Source organism: Clinocottus analis, unplaced genomic scaffold (assembly GCF_023055335.1).
Source record: "Clinocottus analis isolate CAN_PGR_092001 unplaced genomic scaffold, fCliAna1.0.p SCAF_16, whole genome shotgun sequence".
Taxonomy (NCBI): Eukaryota; Metazoa; Chordata; class Actinopteri; order Perciformes; family Cottidae; genus Clinocottus; species Clinocottus analis.
In genome coordinates this window covers 16,708,768-16,726,599 of record NW_027175887.1, presented here as the reverse complement: position 1 = coordinate 16,726,599, position 17,832 = coordinate 16,708,768, and the positions used below count along the sequence as shown (strand labels likewise).

Here is a 17,832-nt window from a genome sequence, read left to right as displayed (position 1 = left end):
GACAAAAAAGTTTTTAAAAAAACAGACAAAGATCATGTATACTAATATTTTACAATTAAACAAGGCAATAAAATAAACTATTATCAACTGATTTTAAAATCAAAGTTTACCCGTTAACCGAACCACATTGAACTTAAAGCTTGCAAAAACCAGACATTTATTAGATGCAGCTCATAGTTCACGTGACAGAGAATCTCAGAGAGTTGAAGCCGTGAAGACTGAAGCCGCCGTGAACAGATTAAGAATAAATTCATATAAATCAGTCGGGGATCTGGCTCTTGACGCCGTAGTTGAGTTCAGCGCCGCCGCTCATCAGCAGGTCGATGCCGGTGCAGAAAGTGGCGTCGGCGGCCAGATACAAGGCGGTCAGTCCGCACTCGGCCTCGGTGCCCATGCGACCCATCACCTGTTTGAGAAGACGTCATGTGACTTCTGTGTTTGTGTTGTACGCTCCATTGTTATAATCACTGTGGGGGACAAGCAGCTCTTTGGCTCGTAGATATTTGCAAATTAAAACAAGCATTTTACAATCAAAAAGGACTGACACGTTCCTTTAAAGTTGTTTTATGTCACTTGCCTGGTGGGTTTCAGCCAGTTTAATGGTTGCTGCAGCATCAGGTGTCTGTCCGGCGAGCTCCTCCCACAAAGGTGTCATCACGTTACCTGGAGAGAGGCTGCGACGCACGAGAGACCAGTCATCAGGTTATCATATGTTCAGATACCGTAATGCATCTACAAAAGTTACAAGAGGCGCTTATGCGAGTGACAAAGTGGATGACTTATATCATTTAAAATGCTGAAATGATTCACGAATCAGTCAGTTAAAAGAAAAGTAATCAGTTTTAATAACAGTTGCAATAGTTGTGACAGAAGGTAGAAGCAGTTTTCTCACCAGTTCACTCTCACGTTGTGGAGACTCTCGTCCACGGCCATGGCCTTCGTCATGGACACTATCGCCCCCTTGTGGAGAGAAACGCACATTACAATGTCTCTGTCTCTTCAATGGAGATTTAAGGAACAATTACTTTTTTCTCTCCTACTGGAGCATGAACTCACCTTGGTGGCGACATACGGCGCAGCATCTTTTTGGCCGATGGCTGCCGTGAGACTGGACACGTTGATGATGTTTCCGTGACGCTGTCGCAGGTACGGCAACGCATACTGAGGAGAGAGTGAGACCTCCTTTATCACTTCAAAGATCCTGCATACAAACGGTGTGTTTACGGGTGTGTGAGGTCACAGGAAGCAAAGAAAGGTCGTAATAATAATAAAAATATATTTAAAATGATGAAGATCAGTCACCACTGACTAGTTGATGTTAGCGTTGAATTCAAACTGCTGAAATATTTGAGTGATGAGGTCATTCATTGGAATTTATGAGTTTCAAATTACCATCCCAAATTTGTAAACCATAAAAAAAATTAAGAATTTAAGGAGAAAAATTAGGAAAGAAAGAAAAAAAATCATACTTTCATCAGATCACATACATGCTTGTATAAAATATAAAAAATACAATCTCTTGTTTTATTATTATTATTATTATTATTATCATAAATAATAATAATGAAGTATTCAGTTCTGATAAAATTTCACAATTTAGTTGCTTTACAGAGTTAAATCCTTCCAGCCCTTATTTGCAAGTCAGCAGAATGTCATCATGAATTCTCATTTTTATCTTTTTAATTTAATTTCCAACTCATTTCAAGAAGTTCTGCACACGTTGCAGACGTTACCTTGGAAGCCAAGAAGTAGCTGACGAGGTTCAGATTCAGCAGATCCCTGAACTCCTCTGCCGTGGTGTCGTCGGTGGGCTTATGAGGCGGGTCTGCAGACAGACAGACACACCGCACAAAAAAAAGAGATTTAAGTGAAGCGTGGAAGCATCCTCACACAACGTCAGCTGGAGGAGAAAGAAGGAAGTGCGAGACTCACGCCAGCCGGCGTTGTTGACCAGGCAGTCGATGCTCCCGTGACGCTCCGCTGTGACCGCGATCAGCCTCTGAGGGGGAAGACGGTCACACCGGCGAAGAGAGCGTCACCCAGCAAGTTTTACGATTTAAAGCGTACGATTGTTTAAACGAACATCTGGATGTTTTTTTGGGGCCTTGAGGGAAAGTCAGCTGATGGACGGGACACGAGGTCATGTGACCGTGACCTTGTTGCACGTTACCTGGATGTCAGCCTCTTTGGAGACGTCACACGGGACGAACTTGCAGGAGCCCGGCCCCGCCTTGTTTAGCTCCGCCTCCAGCGCCTCACCTGCTGCACCTGTGATGCGTTTAATTATTGTTAAAAGTATGCTTTAAGTACCTTTTAGTACCACTCCTGTACTGAAGTACAACTGTGAAGTATTGCACTTTAGTTTTAGAGGAGCTTATGAAATAAGATGCAGACACTGTTTTACTATTAAATTAATCATAACGTTCCTATAACATGAGCTACAAAGTAGAACATTAAGCAGTAATAACCAATAAAACTGTGTATAATGAAGGTAAACAGTGTTTCTGCTTATTAAATACTTTTACTTTTGATATTTTTGTGCTACTTTGTACCATTTTGAAAGCAGGATTTTGATGCTACATTATGGAGTATTTTCAGGCTTTTGTATTTCTTCTGCCACCACTTATTCTAACAGGTGCACTTGGTATTATTGACTTTGATTGAGAAACCGCTGAATGTAAAGTTTACTCACCTCCTCTGGCACAAAACACCACTTTGGCTCCATTCTCCACTGCAAGCACAAATACATAAATCAAAAAGCTAAATGTTTCAGATCACACAGGAACCCACGTGATGAACACCAACACTCACCAAACGCTTTGACAATCCCTCTTCCAATCCCTTTGGACCCTCCGGTCACAATGACGATCTTGTTGAGGTATCGGAGCGACATCTCGGCTGCTTCTGATCTCGAGTCTCGGTCTTTGAACGTTGCACGGCGCGTGACGGAGACCAGGAAGCGTGTCCTACTTTTCTGTGATTATCCTGGTTTCTCTTCCTCTTCCTCTTCTCCTCATCGTCGCCGCAGCTCGCGCCCTCGTGGGTTCAGAGATCAACCAAATCATGGGGTTTGCTCTGCCGCCTTCAGGGGCTGCTGCTAGCGTTGGAAATCACACATTTCACTCAAAAACTGTCAATAAAGTTGGACATTTAGGCGCCAAATTGTGAATTTAAATAGAGGACATTGAAACTATTGCTGATGACATAATACCTTTTAAGACTGCTTCATAAAGATGCGACACATGAAGATACGTGTAGGATCTTCATACTTTGCATTTTGCACATTTTGCACACATTATTGTTTAATTTTTAAATAGTTTTGTGTCTTTTTGTAGTACATGTACTTTTGTTTCTCTTTGCAATAGTTTTTTCTCTCTTTGCAATAGTTTTGTTTCTCTTTGTAATAAGTTTGTATAGTTTTGTGTCTCTTTGCAGTAGTTTTGTATTTCTTTGTAATAAGTTTGTATAGTTTTGTGTCTCTTTGCAGTAGTTTTGTGTCTCTGTCGTAGGTTTGTGTAGTTTTGTGTCTCTTTGCAGTAGTTATGTGTCTCCGTAGTAGGTTTGTGTAGTTTTGTGTCTCTTTGCAGTAGTTTTGTGTCTCTGTTGTAGGTTTGTGTAGTTTTGTGTCTCTTTGCAGTAGTTTTGTGTAGTTTTGTGTCTCTTTGCAGTAGTTTTGTGTAGTTTTGTTTCTCTTTGTAGTAGTTTTGTTTCTCTTTGCAGTAGTTTTGTGTCTCTTTGTAGTAGTTTTGTGTCTCTTTGATATGTTTAAAGCGAGGGAGGGCCTGTGCCACACATGCTTGAGTGTAGACTTCATGAAGCGTCTAAAATAACCACAGACATCCAGATTTATATTTAATTCAAACTGACGGCTGCACCGACGGGGTCCAGTTTCATTCGCCCTGTTTTGAATTTGTGGACAATTCTGCACACAAGACACAGTCAAGCAGCCAATTAAAAAATACAAACTGATGATGAGAGCAAAGCTGTGAAAGCAGAAAAAAACCACATATTCGTGACTTTGTCTGCAAAGTAAATCTCAATATTTTTTCCTTTTTTTCTTTTTAACACGATAGTTTTGACCTCTGCGTTGTGAGCGAGCAGTTAATGTGCACACATTCGTGCAAATATGTACAGTATGCTTAAGAGCGAGTGAGAGGTTAAGAGGGTGACATTTTCTGACGGTAAGAGTTGTTGAGGGCAGAGAAGAAGTGTGGGGTTTTGTGGAGGGAGGAGGGGAGGAGGTGGAGGACGAGAGGCAGCGGTGCTTTTGGAGGAGCAAAGGGTCCGAGATTGAATTTCGGCCCGACAGCATTCCCCGGGGTCGCGCCGAGCGTGAGAGCGAGCACAAGCGAAGACCGTGAGTGACCTACAAACAAGCGTCAACTATCTGAACTCCACCCGCGCTGCAGATTAACGCCACAGCAGCAGCAGCAGCAGCACCCTGAGGGAGCCACGACACCGCCGACACCTCCCCACCTCCAGCTCCTCCCGTCTGGACACCGCGATGAGAGCACCGACACACAGAAGAGGGGAAAGGTCAGACCGAGCGGCGGCACCCTGAGGTGGAGGTGCAGCGGGAGAGACTCGACAGAGTCATGGTCCATCTCCGGAGGCGTGATTAGTCTGTGATCGGCGGCTCTTGGCAGGCTGGACTGGTGAGAGGAGTTTTTTTTTTTTTTCCACTGGGAGAACTGGTGAGAGGAGGTTTTTTTTTTCCACTGGGAGAACTGGACATGCTGATAAACTGGTGATGAGCATGAAGCCGACCGCATGTATGGAGCTGTTTGCACGGTGTTGATCACAGGATACAGAATATATATTGTCTTAATATCAACAATAGGGGACAATTTCATAAAAGTTCAGCTTTGTTTGATCAGTGTTTTAATTATTTTGAAATTAAAATCACTCTGCCAATCAAAAAATTCAAGCAAATACAAAATAAATACGTTTTGTGAGGCTGAATTCACAGAGACATTTGATTTTAGTAGTCCATTAAAATCTAAATATTCTGGGATAATAATGTAGAATAAGGATGTGTTCCTGGTCATTGGATTTTACCACTAAACCTAACACTTAAGGGACATTTCATTTCATATTTATAACCTTTATGTGCTTTATTTTGGCTTCAACAGATGTTTCCCTGTTCTGTTGTTTCGCTCACAGAGTGAAGAGACGAGAAAAGTAAGACGAGAACCACGAGAAAGAGAGACGACTGAGTGATGGATCATCAAGACAAAGGAGGAGGAGATGGAGGAGGAGGAGGGGAGACGAAAGAAAACCAGAAGTCCGAGGAGGTCGGCGATGAAGAGAAGTGGACCAAGGAGAAGCACAACAACCTGGAGAAGGAGATCAGCGGGAAGGAGCCGAGCGGCGAGGCCAAGAAGGAGAAGCGTCGCTGTCCGTGGCGGAGCGGCTGGGCTCTGGCCGAGCGGCTGGCCATCAACGTGTCGGGGATGCGCTATGAGACCCAGATCCGGACGCTCACCCAGTTCCCCGACACCCTGCTGGGCGACCCCCGCCGCCGCCTGCGCTACTTCGACCCCGTGCGCAACGAGCTCTTCCTGGACAGGAGCCGCGTCTGCTTCGACGCCATCCTCTACTTCTACCAGTCCGGCGGGAGGCTGCGTCGGCCCGCCAACGTCCCCCTGGACATGTTCCTGGAGGAGCTGCGCTTCTACGAGCTCGGGGAGGAGACCATCGACCGCTACAAGGCGGACGAGGGCTTCCCCAAGGAGGAGGAGAGGCCCTTGCCCGCCAACGACTTGCAGCGGCGCCTCTGGATGCTGTTCGAGTACCCGGAGTCCTCCAGCGGCGCTCGGATCATCGCCATCATCAGCGTCATGGTCATCGTGCTCTCCATCCTCATCTTCTGCCTGGAGACTCTGCCCGAGTTCAGGCACGAGAAGGAGCAGAGGGAGGTGAGGACGAAGCGCCTGGTAGCCGACAGGGTGCAGAGAGATCAGAGCTTTACACTGAGAGAGAGAGAGAGAGCGATGAGCTGAACCGAGAGGCACAAAGTGCGCTGACAGGCTGACAGACATCTTGCGGCGCGAGGGAGAGTTAAAAACCTCACGGGGACGGTTAGAAACATCAAAGATAAGACTGAAGATCGAGGGACAGAGAAGAGGGCGGCTAGGGTTTTCTCATTCTACCCCCCCTCCCCTTTCCTTCTCCCTTGAGATTATTTTCGACTTGTCGTTAAATCTGATCCACTCAGATTGAGGCGGAGGAGATGAGCAAGGCAGTTAAACCGGCGGTCGGAAAAAAAAAAAAACAAGAGCGAGGAAAGACGAGTGCAGACAGAGCAGGTTGGACCGGAGGTCTACGCTGCGGGGGGGAGATGGTATGCCTTCGTCGGCCACTCGGGGACGACCGCCAGAAGCGCATTCGCGTTTGAGTGGATACTTCGGACGTTATCGAGACGAGAGCGAGAGCGTGGAATGAGTTAGAGGTAAAAAAAGGCGTGTGAAGTGAAAGGAAGGAAAGGAGATGACCTTGTCTCACGTTACCCCTTAGAGTGCTAGCGGGCTAAATATAGAAGAAGGACAACCCTGAGAGCACATCAACACATAAACGAACGTCCGTATTAATAAACGCGGTGACTCATCGGCTACGAGCCGAAAAACAGGACGGGAGGAGAGGCTCACGGTCAGATCGGCTTTTCTGATGACCGCCGTGAAATGAAATTAGCCTCGCCTACGCTCCTGTAGCCTGGATACAAGGCATATACTGGAGGCTTGGGCGCGATCGCTGGATTACGTCCCCTAACCCCGCCCCCGACCGTCACCACCAACACTGCTCCTTTAAACATATACATATAAGGATATACATATCATGTGATTTGGACGCTACACAAACAAAACAAAACTCTGCGTGCACAGACGTCCACGTGCCGTCCCTCACTGGCTAAGTGGCTGTATGACAAGTTATGTGTCTTTTTTAAAATAGCTTAAATCCAAACAATCTATGGGCAATGTGAAATATATTTGACAGTTTGGCTTTCACCTTACTAACAAACCCCCCTCAGGTAAACACTGTTAGCTCTGTCAGCACTTTAGCGCAGTAACAGTTAGCGCTGTTAGCATCTCGATCTCAGACTCTTGTTAGCTCTCAATCAAAATGACTTCACCTTAGTGAGTCCGCAACTCCCCGCAAACTTGGTTTACATAAGTTAGCCCGCTACAACTGTCACAAAACAACGACACACATCAAAATGGCCGCCGTTCTGACCGTCCTGCTACCATTTATATTATGTTTGTAGGATGTCTTGAGCTACTTGGATCCTGAATTTCCCTTAGGAGATCAATAAAGTATCTATCTATCTATCTATCTATCTATCTATCTATCTATCTATCTATCTATCTATCTATCTATCTATCTATCTATCTATCTATCTATCTATCTATCAATCAATCGATCTATCAACAACTCGACTACTTCTTTCTTTCTATGCGCGGTGAGCTAGCTAAATTCCAACGTCAGTGCGCTAACATGCCGATGTCTGTCTGTTTTACGTGTGTTAACGTTAGCTAGTTATCGTTAAAGCACAAACTAAGCACCTCTAGGGTTCATCCTCCGGGAACCATGACATGTTTGTTAAAAATGTAATCGCCATCCATCCAATATTTGTTGAAGTATCTCAGTCTGGGTTCAACAGGCAGACCGACAGCAGCGTCGCCAGCTGTAAAGTCCAGGAAATCTCTGGGACGGTCTCCAGTTGTCATCAGAGCTACTGTATTTTCTAGCGGTGGCAGAAATCTCAGAGGCGGAGATCTCAAAACTAAATTGCCCCCCCGCTCTTCATAATGCAAGGTCAAGCTGTGTCAGTCATATAATTAACTCGGTAAATGTTGCGGACAGTTGTTGTTGGCGTAAAGAGACTCGGGGGCATGAACTGGAACAGAGGGAAACACATAAAACCATATTAATACACACAGCGGCGAGGGGGGACAATGTGTGCCGCGAGGCCACCGGGCGGCTCGGGGGTAACTCTATCTAACTTGTTAAAAGACATTAATGCCCAGCCATTTCAAACCCGCACCGACTTCCCAGAAAAAAACAAGCGGCCCAGTTAAACGAAGTGTCGGATGCCCGCGGTCGTGCCGGAGTCCGCCGCTGTAACGCAAACCCAGCGTCACATGAACTTAATGTTTTTGTGTGTGTGTGTGTTTAAATATAGAGAAACTGATTTATATAAGAGGAAAAATAAAGCCGCTGGAGTGAAAATGGAGAGGGGGGGAAAGTTAGCACCGTATCACAGACCTCACAGGCTCGATCAGACCCCGATGACAGGTGTCATACTCCGAATGTGCTGAGGACAAACTTTAAGAATAATTGCCTCTTCTCGCTGATCCTCTGTCCTTGTTTCCTCTCCTGTAAACATCATCTCCATGGAGACATTTATTATAGCCGTACCTTCCCCCCCCCCCTCCCTCTTTTCATGCTCATATGCAGCTTGTGTTTGATAAACATCACATGATAGCATTGATATGTGGTTGATTTGTTCAATCTCTGCATTTGTAACCACTTTTCGTTGTCGTCGTTTTACAGCAATTCATCCCCATGCCTCACCCGACGATCGCGAACGAGACCATCATGGTCCCGCCCCCCTTCCAACCCTTCCAGGACCCCTTCTTCATCGTGGAGACCATCTGCATCATCTGGTTCTCCTTTGAGCTCGTGGTGCGCTTGATCTGCGCCCCGAGCAAGCTGCACTTCTTCAAGGACGTCATGAACACCATCGACTTCTTCGCCATCATTCCCTACTTCGTCACCATCGGCACGGAGCTGGCCAAGGACAAAGACGCGCAGCCCTCCATGTCCCTGGCCCTCATCCGGGTCATCCGGCTGGTGAGGGTCTTCAGGATCTTCAAGCTCTCGCGTCACTCCAAGGGCCTCCAGATCCTGGGCCAGACGCTGAAGGCCAGCCTCCGGGAGCTGGCGCTGCTCATCTTCTTCCTCTTCATCGGAGTCATACTCTTTTCCAGCGCCGCCTACTTCGCCGAGGTGGACAGCTCCACGACGGCGTTCACCAGCATCCCCGAGGCCTTCTGGTGGGCCGTGGTGACGATGACCACGGTGGGCTACGGGGACATGTACCCGGAGACCGTGGTGGGCAAGCTGGTGGGCTCCATGTGCGCCATCGCCGGCGTGCTCACCATCTCGCTGCCGGTGCCCGTCATCGTGTCCAACTTCAGCTACTTCTACCACCGCGAGTCGGAGTGCGAGGAAACGACGGGTTACAATCACGTGACCACGGCGCTCTGGGAAGGGGAGGGCGACGAAGACGAGGAGGAGGAATGCGAGGAAGGAGAGGACGAGGGTCACGAACACGTGGGGGACGTCGCGCCCCTGTACGGGCAGGACAGGGGCGCGATATTGAGCCGCAGGGCGATGCGGCCGCCGCTCAATGGCGCTCTCCTGGCGGGGCTTTGCGCCGGACAGGAAGCCGGCGGCCGCAGAGGGATGAACTTCTACCTCAACGAAAATCTGGTGACTCAGGTTTAACGGAGAGGAGGTCGGACGTTAGGGGAGGACAAAGGACTCGACAACATGCACACAGAGACTTGCACTGATTCTAAGCTCTAATTTATTACATTTGAGGCTTTTGCTTGGTTTTGTTTGACTCATTTTTTCCTTCTTTTTTTTTTACAGTCAACATCTGTTTTTTCTCGATGAGTAAATAATATCGGATGTTTTTGAAAAAGCCTGCAGGTTGTTTGAGAGAACTTACCGCCGTGTTTAAGACGTGGCCAGAGTCCTCAAAGAATCCTCTACTCGGCTCAAATTAAAAAACATATTCCACCTGCTGCACAATTAAGTAGATTTAACTTATTTTCTAAGCTCTGACTCAAAACAAATACAACTTTATGCTCGTTTTGAAAGTTTTTGTTTTCACTTAATTTTACGGGTCCGTCATTTCCTGTAAAGTTTTTTGAAAATAACTACATGAAATATATGAAATTATGAATTTCCCTGAAAGAAAACCTTATTTTAAACCCAAGTTAATATCCGGTAAATGCATTTATTATTATATTGGGAGCTCTAGTCTCCCTATATATAGACTTGTATGCTTGTGGACAGTTAATTCACTGACTGAAACACTATCTCTGTTACACTGGCAATTAGTAATAAATAATATTAATGATACCAAACTATGTATTCTTTTCAAAGAAACTTCAGAGACAGCCCGTAATAAGAGCTGTCAGCAAGTTACAGCCATCTTTGTTTGGCAGAATAAAAGAGTTTCAGCTTGGAAAGCAGGTTACATTTCATTTATTTTTGCAGTGCAGCAGATGTACACGATGCTTCGTCTCAGCTGGAGGAATATTTGAGGAATCTGAAAATGTCTAAACATAAAAAGTGTGGCACTTGAAAGCCTCCATCCCTGTGAAAAAGGAAAATTACACCACGTTAATGAATGTTTTGTGTGTGTAATGTGATGCAGAAATGTGAAAATGTAAAGTGCGAGGAAGCAGCATGTGATGGTGTCAGCCGCTCTGTTAGCCGCCGCCGTACGGGAGCTAATCGAACGCCGCCGCAAAGAGATGGGCGCTGCAGACTGAGTTCATGTCGTTTGGTCCAAGGCCGGCTTCCTCTGTCACACAGCGCAGCGTGATGGATATTCAGCCCGCAGACTCTGCGTGTGTGAAGAGAGACGATGAGCCGGCTGACATTTTCTTTTAGCGGGTGACTGAAGCCACGCTGAACTCTGACGGGCCGCTCCGCGTTTGTCATCGGGACGACCTTTTCCCTCTTTAACTAGTCTTAAACCACTGCAGCAGCATGCGTAGCGTTGTGTCTGAGGCTCATTCACCAGCTGACCTTTGACACCAAATCAAATGCAAGTGGATGTACAGCGCGGCCTTCAAAACACTTTTAAATACGCTGTTGAGTTTTTATATTTCTGATTTTGCTCAGCGTGAAAGTTCATGTTTTATTTTTTAGAGAGCTTCTTTGTTTAACTATAAACGATTAAATCTTTCATTAACGTGTCTCTGACTTGTAATGAATCCCAGTTGTTGTCCCAAAGAGTGCTGCAGTCAGCATTTTTCGCACTTCCTGTTTGCTCGTCTTAAGGTCAATGTGTTTATTATTATTACTGTTTTGGTTAAATGGCCTGTAATGAGGTATGTGGTGAACAGCAGCTTAAGATATTTTAATGTTTTGTACTTCAAAGATAAAACAAACCGCAAACTTGTGATGCTTTTACGTGTCTTAAAAAAGGCGGCTAAATATGACATCGGTGAAGTCATGTGAGATGTAGTTTCCAAGCTAATGCTAGCATGATAAGCTAACGCGTGCATTATAAGCTAACGCAAGTCTTTTTTTTTTTACTTCTGCAGGTTGCATTCGCGCTTCAAAGATCATACAAGTCGGGTTCATCTGTGAAGATTGTCCTGCTGAGATTTATTTTCTGTAACAATTGAGAAACCAGCAGAAAGATCCCATCAGCTTTTTGCGGAGGGAACCAGTGTGACGCTCTTACTTCCATGTTGGCTTACAACAGATTGTCTGAATACTTTTTGAGACCAACTCTGTGAAGTAATCCTTCTTCATCTACATTTATTTTTCCAGGTGTTTCATTCTCACTATTAAAAGTTCCAAATTATCGTAAAATCCATATTATTTACAGTACAATACAGATAAATACACAGATTTAAGCATAATGTTGAAGTTTTACTGAAACATGCAGCATAAACTGGTTACTTTGCAGGGTTTTGATGCTCTTTTGCTAATTCTTGTCACCGTTTGAACTGATATGAATTTCACGCAGACTAAAGAAACCCTTTTGAAAAGCTAAAGGAAGCGAACATGAGATACTTTTATACGTCGTTTTTGACTGTGTGGACGTAGTGCGACCTGCATATAGTCATAAAGACAGATGTGGCTGTGCATATGTATACACACATGTCTTCCTTTATTTTAAATAAAGATCATATTTTAATCTCTCAGTTCATGGGTTTTGTGGATTCCTTTCTCGTGACTGGAGGGGAAGAGACGCTCGAATCTAAACACCGTTTTCAAAACGCATCAGGAGGGCCGGCTGCTCTCCGTGCAAAGCGTACAGGAACAAAAGATACTGCATGTGATGAGTGACGCCGCCTCTAGATGTCAGACTGTGTCGTAGGAACCGGGACGTCTGTCTCACTGCTGCTGCTGCTGGATGTAATTCACAGTAATGTGACACCGGACACGTCAGAACCAACCGGACGAATACAAACGATCATGTTAATTCATGCCACGGCATCCAGATGACTTATGTTCATTTCACTGCATGTTATTACAAAATAAAAGGTATTGACTGTATGGGCGACATATTGCACCAAACTGGAAGCAGATTCATTGTAACGTGTGATTTCATGGGGTTGCATTACGCCGTAGGGACATTTGTGGGTTCTTTAATTCATTTTAGTTTGTTTATCTGCTGTAATAATTCTATAATAAGCTTTGTAGCCCAAATTAACTGCTTTAAATGTCTTCATTGAAAGCCATTAAAACCACAGTTTCTGATCCCACAGCTGTTCCCGCATCCTGTTAAATCAGACGTTCAATCTTAACTCAACGAATATCGACTTTTCTGTTGCTGATTCTATGTAGTCAACAAACGCACGTCGAGTTGGAAATGAACTGGCTGCACAGGAAGTTTAGGTTGACCACTTTAGTTTGTTTCTCACGTATTTAATGGAGGAAAACGTTCAGAGTTCTTGATGAAGACGTTGTTAGAAGATCAATCACGGATTATTTCCATCGGCATGACGAAAATGTTTACGTGTTGTTTTTAAAGTTTATTAAAAAGAAAACAGATTTTTTTTTTACAGCAAATTTTCCAAATGACCAGTTAGATTAAATATGAAACCTAAGGATAAAAGTAAATTAATAAAATATTATCCTAATAGCAATATTTGTCCGTGACTTATTTAGTTTGAGGTCCAGCAAAAAAAAAGTGAAGAAAAAACTTAAATTAACAACCTTTTTTGAGTTTTTAATAATAACGTTAAAGTCAATTAATATGTTTGAGTTGAGGCAAAGTAAAGAAGATGTAAAGTGTTTCAGAGCAGACGACGCACACACACACACACACACACACACACACACACACACACACACACACACACACACACACACACACACAGTGATTAATCGGCTGACCTCCCCGTCCCCCTCAGATTGGTGTGACATCCTCGTGTCATGTGCTGCTGCTCCCTCTCATGCTATACAGGACAGATTAGTGCGTTTCTCTGCACAAACATCGGCCATCGCAGAGACAATACACACATTTTGCAACAAAAAACACACACACACACACACGCACACACACACACAACACATTGTCAGCCCCCCCTCCCCCCTCCTCTCCTAGATTGTGCTGTGACCTGCATGCATGCAGCACCTCAACCTCTTTCCTTGCCCCCCGACTCTGTGACGTGCAGGGACCCGAGTCCAACGTCAGCACCGGTTGCAATTACCCACAATGCCCTTCTGCTGTCTGGGAAGAATGAAAAGGATTGACGTCTTTCTGGCCATCTGCCGCCCTCCGATTCCTCTCTCTCTCTCTCTCTCTCTCTCTCTCTCTCTCTCTCTCTCTCTCTCTCTCTCTCTCTCTCTCTCTCTCTCTCTCTCTCTGCCGCCTCGCCCATCTCTAACTCTTCTTTGAGAGGATTATGTGTGCTGGTATCTCCGCGTGTCTTTGTCTCATCATCCTGTAAGCGCGGCCTCGGATGTGCAATGTGTGTGTCTGTTGCAACTTTCCCACCCAGTAATACATTTTTTTTTCTTTCCTCCCTGCGTCTTAGTCGGCGAGCGCTGACGCGTGGCCGACTTTCAGCGCCGCAAATCCCCTCCGCAGATTGTGCTTAAGCAGCAGAGGAAACACAGTTATTTTAAATAAATCTCTAAGGTTTTATTACATATACAATATACACGTGAAGCCGGACCTGTGAATCTGAGTTAAGACTTACGGATGCAGGGAAGAAGTTGATGGAATAAATCTAAAATGAAAAGGGATGAGAGAGACTTGGTGACGTTATTTCTTTTACAAGCATTTTAAAGAATGAACAATGAGAGTTAAAACTAAGTCAATTTTTTTTTAAAACGTACAACTAAATCAAAAACAGCGTCTCGCCTAAAACTCGTCCTTTCAGACACCGGACCACAACGAGGAAATACAGACCGTAGATGATATCGACAATATTGAGAAGAGCACCGGGGATGAAAGATGTAAAGAGATAAACGAAGGTAGAGAATTATAAAAAATAATATCTGCTGTTTCTGTCATTCACATGAACCTGTTGGTATTCTCAAAGGTTATTATTATTATTTTTTAACATTTTGGGAGTTAAATCAGAACATCAATGACCACTTTAATGTCTGGAAGGTGAAGAAGCGACGGCCTGTTAGCGTAGCTTAGCATAAAGACTTAGCTAGTCTGGCTCCGTCCCTCCGACCAGCAGCCTAAACACTCGCTTAACATTGTGTCTTTGTTTGTTTGATCAGCACAAAAACAGAAGGGTGAAAACGACCTCACGAGGCCGTGGCGGCCATCTTTAGTGCCCATTTTTACTGGACTGTTTCTCCACTGTTGCAGAAAACCAGTGGAGACTTTGGGATTTCACTGCTCCCAGACAAGAAACATAGTCCGGCACATATTAAAAAATAAAAAGCCAGATTGTCCTTTTTATGCTTCAGTTTTTGTACAGATGAAACAAACCAAATATCAGGTGTTAGTTAGTGAGCTGTGGAGGAAGTGTGGAGGTCAGTGGATTTTACTTTGAAAGACGAGCGTAACATCTGTTATATTATACATTATAATATACATTTTCCCACTTCCTGTCTGGAAAATGAAAGTAGAGCAGAAGGAGTTGGGGGCGAGAAGTAAAGGATCAACTAATAACTTGTGCGTTGAAAAGGCTGATAACACCCAGATCTCATCCGGGGAGATTTAAAGAAGATATTCAGGTTTTGATCATGAAATAACAAAACTAAAGACAGCGGTGGAGACATGAGTGAACGAGGGGGGGGGGGGGGCGACTCCATTTAAAGCTCTGCTTTGTGAACCAAAAGAGCGGAAGTGTCTGTTGTTAAAGGGCCAATCTCAACATTTTAGTAGCTCGAATCGATCACTAAAGAGAAGCAGCAACGTGAACCTGCGAGAAAATCCTCGAAAAAGCTCTCGTGAAAACGAGAACTAATGGACGAGGGGGGAAAGCTTTCTTCTTCTTCTTCTTCTTCTTCTTCTTCTTCTTCTTCTTCTTCTTCTTCTTCTTCTTCTTCTTCTTCTTCGCGCTGGTGAGCATCGGGTCACGGCAGGTCGCCCGGCGGCATGGCCTGCCTCCGGTCGTAAGCGGTGTCGTCGCTCTCCTCGCCGTCGCTCGTTTCGCCCAAGGCCCTCTCTCGCTCCTCCTCCTCTTCGGTCTCGCTCTCTCGCCTCAGACGCTCCCGTTCCCATTCCCTCTCCCGGTGGGATCGATGCGTTTTGGGAATCTGGAAGGGGAGACAAAAAAGGGACGTGTTTTGACAAATATATACTTGATGAGTTAATGCATCGGGATTCAAAGAATTAAATTATGCATGTGTCTCTGATAGACAGGAAACGCACCATGCTGAGAGACAACACTATCCTGTAAATATCAAAGAAGCAGAAGAAGAAGCAGAAGAAGAAGAAGAAGAAGAAGAAGAAGAAGAAGAAGAAGAAGAAGAAGAAGAAGAAGAATAACAAGCAGAAGAAGAAGAAGAAGAAGAAGAAGAAGAAGCAGAAGAAGAAGAACAAGCAGAAGAAGAAGAAGAAGAAGAAGAAGAAGAAGAAGAAGAAGCAGAAGAAGAAGAAGAAGAAGAAGAAGAACAAGCAGAAGAAGAAGAAGCAGAAGAAGAAGAAGAAGCAGAAGAAGAAGCACAAGAAGAAGAGAAAGAAGAAGAAGCACAAGAAGCACAAGAAGAAGAAGAAGAAGAAGAAGAAGAAGAAGAAGAAGAAGAAGAAGAAGAACAACAACAACAACAACAACAACAACAACAAGAAGCACAAGATGAAGAAGAAGAAGAAGAAGAAGAAGAAGAAGAAGAAGAAGGAGAAGGAGAAGAAAAAGAAGTAGTATCAGCAGCAGCAGCATTAGTAGTAGTAATAGTAATAGTAGTAGTAGTAGCAGCAGCAGCAGCAGCACTACTACTACTAGTATTACTAGTAGTAGTACTACTAGTAATACTACTAGTACTAGTAGTTACCTGGTTGTCGTGGCTGGGCAGGGCGGAGTAGCCCGCCTCCGTCCGGCGGAGGATGCGTGGGGAGTGAGTGCGGAACGGCCGGGGGGAGTGAGAGCAGACGGAGCGTGGAGAGGGGGAGCGGACGGAGCGGGACGGGGAGTGGGTGGTGGACTGGGAGAGGGCGTGGCCGTGGTGGTTCTGTTTGGGCGGGCGGGGCGAGCGGGGGGGCAGCTCGGGCGGCTTGAAGGGGTCGATCAGGTCCACCTCCGTGAGCAGCGGCGGCGGCGGGATGAACTCCAGCTCCTCCGGCTGCAGCATTTGCATTTCCGCCGCGTCGAGCTCGGCGAGCTCGGCCTTGGACAGGTGGTCCACGATGCCGGCGCCGAACGAGTCGCCCACCACGTTGATGGAGGTACGCATTCTGTCACTGGAGGGGGGAGAGTATCAGAGTCACAAATGTTCCCGATTAAACACTAACGCTGAGCCATTGTGGTTACGTTACTTTCATTGTGTTGCTTTTGTCTGAGTCGCTTGGGTCTTTGTGTAGTTGACGTTATAGAAGGTGGGCGTGTCTTATAGAAGGTGGGCGTGTCTTATAGAAGGTGGGCGTGTCTTATAAAAGGTGGTGTGTCTTATTGAAGGTGGGCGTGTCTTAAAGGTAGGCGTGTCTTTTTAAAGGGAGGCATGTCTTATAGAAGGTGGGCGTGTCTTATAGAAGGTAGGCGTGTCTTATAGAAGGTGGGTGTGTCTTATAGAAGGTGGGCGTGTCTTTTTAAAGGGAGGCATGTCTTATAGAAGGCGGGCGTGTCTTATAGAAGGTAGGCGTGTCTTATAGAAGGTAGGCGTGTCTTATAGAAGGTAGGCGTGTCTTATTAAAGGTAGGCATGTCTTATTGAAGGTGGGTGTGTCTTATTGAAGGTAGTAATGTCTAATTGAACACACACACACACACACACACACACACACACACACACACACACACACACACACACACACACACTCACACACACCCTCAAACACCTCCACCTTTCAGAGACACCTGACTCACAGCAGCCAGTCGACGGCGATGAGCAGACTGATGTCCTGAGTGGGAAGCCCCACGGCCGTCAGGATCAGCAGCATGGTCACCAGTCCGGCGCTGGGAATACTGGCGGCTCCGACACTGGCCAACGTGGCAGTCAGACTGGGAGTTGAGTAAAAAAAAAAAAGGGAAAGCAACATCGTCAATTTTGAGAAAGTGCTGTGACACAAACACAGAGCTGTAACAGTCACAACTTTACACTGCCGACTTTTTACTTTTGGGAGAACACACCACGAAAAATGCGGGAGGAAGGTGTGTGTGTGTGTGTGTGTGTGTGTGTGCGTGTGTGTGTGTGGTAGTTCCAAACCTGCGTGAGAGGAAATGATTATGGCCTGCAGTGCAATTGATAAAACACACACATCGCTACAGACGAAGAAACTAACAAACCAGATGTAGTAATTTGTGTTTGTCAAATCTGTTTCAGAAGAAGACATGCTTTATTGCACCCTGAGGGGGAGTTATTTTAGCACAATACACATTCACACAGCACGCACACACACACACACACACACGCCACACGCACATCATTACATACTTGGATAATAAAAGAAGAA

The 17,832-nt window shown here is 45.4% G+C and overlaps 3 protein-coding genes across 5 annotated transcripts in view; 1 reads left to right on the top strand and 2 right to left on the bottom strand.

Moving 5' to 3' along the window:
* Positions 1-30: 30 nt before the first annotated feature.
* On the bottom strand, positions 31-3,091 carry hsd17b14 (hydroxysteroid (17-beta) dehydrogenase 14). Its single transcript, XM_068579392.1, has 9 exons — positions 2,812-3,091; positions 2,693-2,731; positions 2,171-2,268; positions 1,933-1,999; positions 1,734-1,825; positions 1,057-1,161; positions 893-960; positions 578-674; positions 31-406 (listed from the first exon to the last, which is right to left on the bottom strand). The coding sequence occupies exons 1-9, from the start codon at positions 2,891-2,893 to the stop codon at positions 260-262; spliced, it is 795 nt and encodes a 264-aa protein (XP_068435493.1). The 5' UTR covers positions 2,894-3,091; the 3' UTR covers positions 31-259.
* A 1,243-nt stretch (positions 3,092-4,334) lies between these two features.
* On the top strand, positions 4,335-11,954 carry LOC137787120 (potassium voltage-gated channel subfamily A member 7-like). Of its 3 annotated transcripts, none has more exons than XM_068579388.1 (3): positions 4,335-4,655; positions 5,164-5,918; positions 8,551-11,954. In XM_068579388.1, exons 2-3 carry the CDS (start codon positions 5,220-5,222, stop codon positions 9,505-9,507), a joined length of 1,656 nt encoding a protein of 551 aa, XP_068435489.1. In that variant the 5' UTR covers positions 4,335-4,655; positions 5,164-5,219; the 3' UTR covers positions 9,508-11,954. The 3 variants fall into 3 exon arrangements, with proteins under 3 accessions (XP_068435489.1, XP_068435488.1, XP_068435490.1); XM_068579387.1 differs by lacking the exon at positions 4,335-4,655 and adding an exon at positions 4,662-4,747; XM_068579389.1 differs by lacking the exon at positions 4,335-4,655 and adding an exon at positions 4,662-4,772.
* A 3,346-nt stretch (positions 11,955-15,300) lies between these two features.
* The window catches only part of slc1a9 (solute carrier family 1 member 9), a 29,116-nt gene continuing 26,584 nt past the window's right edge, over positions 15,301-17,832 (bottom strand). The window contains exons 10-12 of the mRNA XM_068578406.1: positions 17,246-17,380; positions 16,219-16,624; positions 15,301-15,483 (exon numbers count right to left, since the gene is read on the bottom strand). Of these exons, the coding sequence (XP_068434507.1) occupies positions 15,301-15,483; positions 16,219-16,624; positions 17,246-17,380 (724 nt within the window). The remainder of the gene's footprint in view (positions 15,484-16,218; positions 16,625-17,245; positions 17,381-17,832) is intronic.